The sequence below is a fragment of the Danio rerio genome, chromosome 2 (genome assembly GCF_052040795.2).
Source record: "Danio rerio strain M-AB ecotype USA chromosome 2, GRCz13ab, whole genome shotgun sequence".
NCBI classification, from domain to species: Eukaryota; Metazoa; Chordata; class Actinopteri; order Cypriniformes; family Danionidae; genus Danio; species Danio rerio.
In genome coordinates, this window is record NC_141022.1 from 50,843,659 (window position 1) to 50,848,631 (window position 4,973).

Sequence of the window (4,973 nt, forward strand, 5' to 3'; positions counted from 1 at the left end):
CCTGCAGCACCAAACTTTCCATCATCTTCATCATCCTCACCTTTAGCACCATCACCATCACCAAACTCTCCATCATCCTCATCATCCAAACCTGTAGCACCAAACGCTCCATCTTCGTCACCATCCTCACCTTCAGCACAATCATCTTCACCATCACCAAACTCTCCATTATCCTCATCATCCTCACCTGCAGCACCAAACTCTCCATCATTTTCATCATCCTCACCTTTAGCACCATCACCAAACTCTGCATCATCCTCATCATCCTCACCTGCAGCACCAAACTCTCCATCATCCAAACCTGCAGCATCAAACTCTCCATCATCTTCATCATCCTCACCTGCAGCACCATCATCTTCACCATCACCAAACTCTCCATCATCCTCATTATCCTCACCTGCAGCACCAAACTCTCCATCATCTTCATCATCCTCACCTGCAGCACCATCATCTTCATCATCACCAGACTTTCCATCATCCTCATCATTCTCATCTTCAGCACCATCATCTTCACCATCACCAGACTCTCCATCATCTTTATCATCCTCATCTTCAGCACCATCATCTTCACCATCACCAAACTCTTCATCATCCTCATCATCCTCACCTGCAGCACCACCATCTTCATCATTCTCACCTGCAGCACCATCATCTTTATCATCACCAAACTCTCCATCATCCTCATCATCCTCACCTGCAGCAACATCATCTTCACCATCACCAAACTCTCCATCATCCTCATCATCCTCACCTACAGCACCAAACTCTCCATCATCTTCATCATACTCACCTGCAGCACCATCATCTTCACCATTACCAAACTCTCCATCTTCATCATCTTCACCATTACCAAACTCTTCATCATCCTCATCATCCTCACCTGCAGCACAATCATCTTCATCATCCTCACCTGCAGCACCATCATCTTCACCATTCCCAAACTCTCCATCATCCTTATCATCCTCACCTTCAGCACCATCATCTTCACCATTACCAAACTCTCCATCTTCATCATCATCCTCACCTTCAGCACCATCATCTTCACCATTACCAAACTCTTCGTCATCCTCATCATCCTCACCTGCAGCACAATCATCTTCATCATCTTCACCTGCAGCACCATCATCTTCACCATCCCCAAACTCTACATCATCCTCATCATCCTCACCTGCAGCACCATCATCTTCACCATCACCAAACTCTCCCCCATCTTCATCATCCTCACCTGCAGCACCAAACTTTCCATCATCTTCATCATCCTCACCTTTAGCACCATCACCATCACCAAACTCTCCATCATCCTCATCATCCAAACCTGTAGCACCAAACGCTCCATCTTCGTCACCATCCTCACCTTCAGCACAATCATCTTCACCATCACCAAACTCTCCATTATCCTCATCATCCTCACCTGCAGCACCAAACTCTCCATCATTTTCATCATCCTCACCTTTAGCACCATCACCAAACTCTGCATCATCCTCATCATCCTCACCTGCAGCACCAAACTCTCCATCATCCTCATCATCCAAACCTGCAGCATCAAACTCTCAATCATCTTCATCATCCTCACCTGCAGCACCATCATCTTCACCATCACCAAACTCTCCATCATCCTCATTATCCTCACCTGCAGCACCAAACTCTCCATCATCTTCATCATCCTCACCTGCAGCACCATCATCTTCATCATCACCAGACTTTCCATCATCCTCATCATTCTCATCTTCAGCACCATCATCTTCACCATCACCAGACTCTCCATCATCTTTATCATCCTCATCTTCAGCACCATCATCTTCACCATCACCAAACTCTTCATCATCCTCATCATCCTCACCTGCAGCACCACCATCTTCATCATTCTCACCTGCAGCACCATCATCTTTATCATCACCAAACTCTCCATCATCCTCATCATCCTCACCTGCAGCAACATCATCTTCACCATCACCAAACTCTCCATCATCCTCATCATCCTCACCTACAGCACCAAACTCTCCATCATCTTCATCATACTCACCTGCAGCACCATCATCTTCACCATTACCAAACTCTTCATCATCCTCATCATCCTCACCTGCAGCACAATCATCTTCATCATCCTCACCGGCAGCACCATCATCTTCACCATCACCAAACTCTCCCCCATCTTCATCATCCTCACCTGCAGCACCAAACTTTCCATCATCTTCATCATCCTCACCTTTAGCACCATCACCATCACCAAACTCTCCATCATCCTCATCATCCAAACCTGTAGCACCAAACGCTCCATCTTCGTCACCATCCTCACCTTCAGCACAATCATCTTCACCATCACCAAACTCTCCATTATCCTCATCATCCTCACCTGCAGCACCAAACTCTCCATCATTTTCATCATCCTCACCTTTAGCACCATCACCAAACTCTCCATCATCCTCATCATCCTCACCTGCAGCACCAAACTCTCCATCATTTTCATCATCCTCACCTTTAGCACCATCACCAAACTCTCCATCATCCTCATCATCCTCACCTGCAGCATCAAACTCTCCATCATCTTCATCATCCTCACCTGCAGCACCATCATCTTCACCATCACCAAACTCTCCATCATCCTCATCATCCAAACCTGCAGCATCAAACTCTCCATCATCTTCATCATCCTCACCTGCAGCACCTTCATCTTCATCATCACCAGACTTTCCATCATCCTCATCATTCTCATCTTCAGCACCATCATCTTCACCATCACCAGACTCTCCATCATCTTTATCATCCTCATCTTCAGCACCATCATCTTCACCATCACCAAACTCTCCATCATCCTCATCATCCTCACCTGCAGCACCAAACTCTCCATCTTCATCATCATCCTCAACTGCAGCACCATCATCTTCACCATCACCAAACTCTTCATCATCCTCATCATCCTCACCTGCAGCACCATCATCTTTACCATCACCAAACTCTCCGACATCCTCATCATCCTCACCTGCAGCACCATCATCTTTACCATCACCAAACTCTCCGACATCCTCATCATCCTCACCTGCAGCACCATCATCTTTACCATCACCAAACTCTCCATCATCCTCATCATCCTCACCTGCAGCACCAAACTCTCCATCATCTTCATCATCCTCACCTGAAGCACCATTAACTTCACCATCACCAGACCCTCCATCATCCTCATCATCCTCACCTTTAGCGCCATCATCTTCACCATCACCAGACTCTCCAACATCCTTATCATCCTCACCATCACTATACTCTCCATCATCCTCATCATCCTCACCTTCAGCACCATCATCTTCACCATCACCAAACTCTCCATCATCCTCATCATCCTCACCTGCAGCATCAAATTCTCCATCTTCATCATCATCCTCAACTGCAGCACCATCATCTTCACCATCACCAAACTCTTCATCATCCTCATCATCCTCACCTGCAGAACCATCATCTTCACCATCACTAAACTCAACATTATCTTCATCATCCTCACCTGCAGCACCATCATCTTCACCATCACCAAACTCTCCATCATCCTCATCATCCTTACCTGCAGCACCATCATCTACACCATCACCAAACTCTCCATCATCCTCATCATCCAAACCTGCAGCACCAAACTCTCCATCTTCGTCACCATCCTCACCTTCAGCACCATCATCTTCACCATCACCAAACTCTCCATCATCCTCATCATCCTCACCTGCAGCACCAAACTCTCCATCGTTTTCATCATCCTCACCTTTAGCACCATCACCAAACTCTGCATCATCTTCATCATCCACACCTGCAGCACCAAACTCTCCATCATCTTCATCATTAAAACCTGCAGCATCAAACTCTCCATCATCTTCATCATCCTCACCTGCAGCACCATCATCTTCACCATCACCAAACTCTCCATCATTCTCATCATCCAAACCTACAGCATCAAACTCTCCATCATCTTCATCATCCTCACCTGCAGCACCATCATCTTCACCATCACCAAACTCTTCTTCATCCTCATTATCCTCACCTGCAGCACCAAACTCTCCATCATCTTCATCATCCTCATCTGCAGCACCATCATCTTCATCATCATCAGACTTTCCATCATTCTCATCATTCTCATCTTCAGCACCATCATCTTCACCATCACCAGACTCTCCATCATCTTTATCATCCTCATCTTCAGCACCATCATCTTCACCATCAACAAACTCTTCATCATCCTCATCATCCTCACCTGCAGCACCATCATCTTCACCATCACCAACCTCTCCATTATCTTTATCATCCTCACCTGCAGCACCATCATCTTTACCATCACCAAATTCTCCATCATCCTCATCATCCTTCCTTGCAGCACCATCATCTACACCATCACCAAACTCTTTATCATCCTCACCTACAGCACCAAACTCTCCATCATCTTCATCATCCTCACCTGCAGCACCATCAACTTCACTATCACCAGACCCTCCATCATCCTCATCATTCTCACCTTTAGCGCCATCATCTTCACCATCACCAGACTCTCCATCATCCTCATCATTCTCACCTTCAGCACCATCATCTTCCCCATCACCTAACTCTCCATCATCCTCATCATCGTCTCCTGCAGCACCAAACTCTCCATCTTCATCATCATCCTCACCATCATCTTCACCATCACTATACTCTCCATCATCCTCATCATCCTCACCTTCAGCACCATCACCAAACTCTCCATCATCCTCATCATCACCTGCAGCACCAAACTCTCCATCTTCATCATCATCCTCAACTGCAGCACCATCATCTTCACCATCACCAAACTCTTTGTCATCCTCATCATCCTCATCTGCAGCACCATCATCTTCACCATCACCAAACTTTCCATTATCTTCATCATCCTCACCTGCAGCACTATCATCTTCACCATCACCAAACTCTCCATCATCCTCATCATCCTTACCTGCAGCACCATCATCTACACCATCACCAAACTC

The 4,973-nt window shown here is 46.3% G+C and overlaps 1 protein-coding gene across 1 annotated transcript; it reads right to left on the reverse strand.

The window, feature by feature from the left end:
- Nucleotides 1–1,533: 1,533 nt before the first annotated feature.
- On the reverse strand, nt 1,534–4,973 carry LOC147837232 (uncharacterized; the record flags this gene model as incomplete). Its single annotated transcript, XM_087240203.1, has 1 exon — nt 1,534–4,973. A coding segment is annotated over one exon (3,423 nt), but the record flags the coding sequence as incomplete, so codon positions are not given.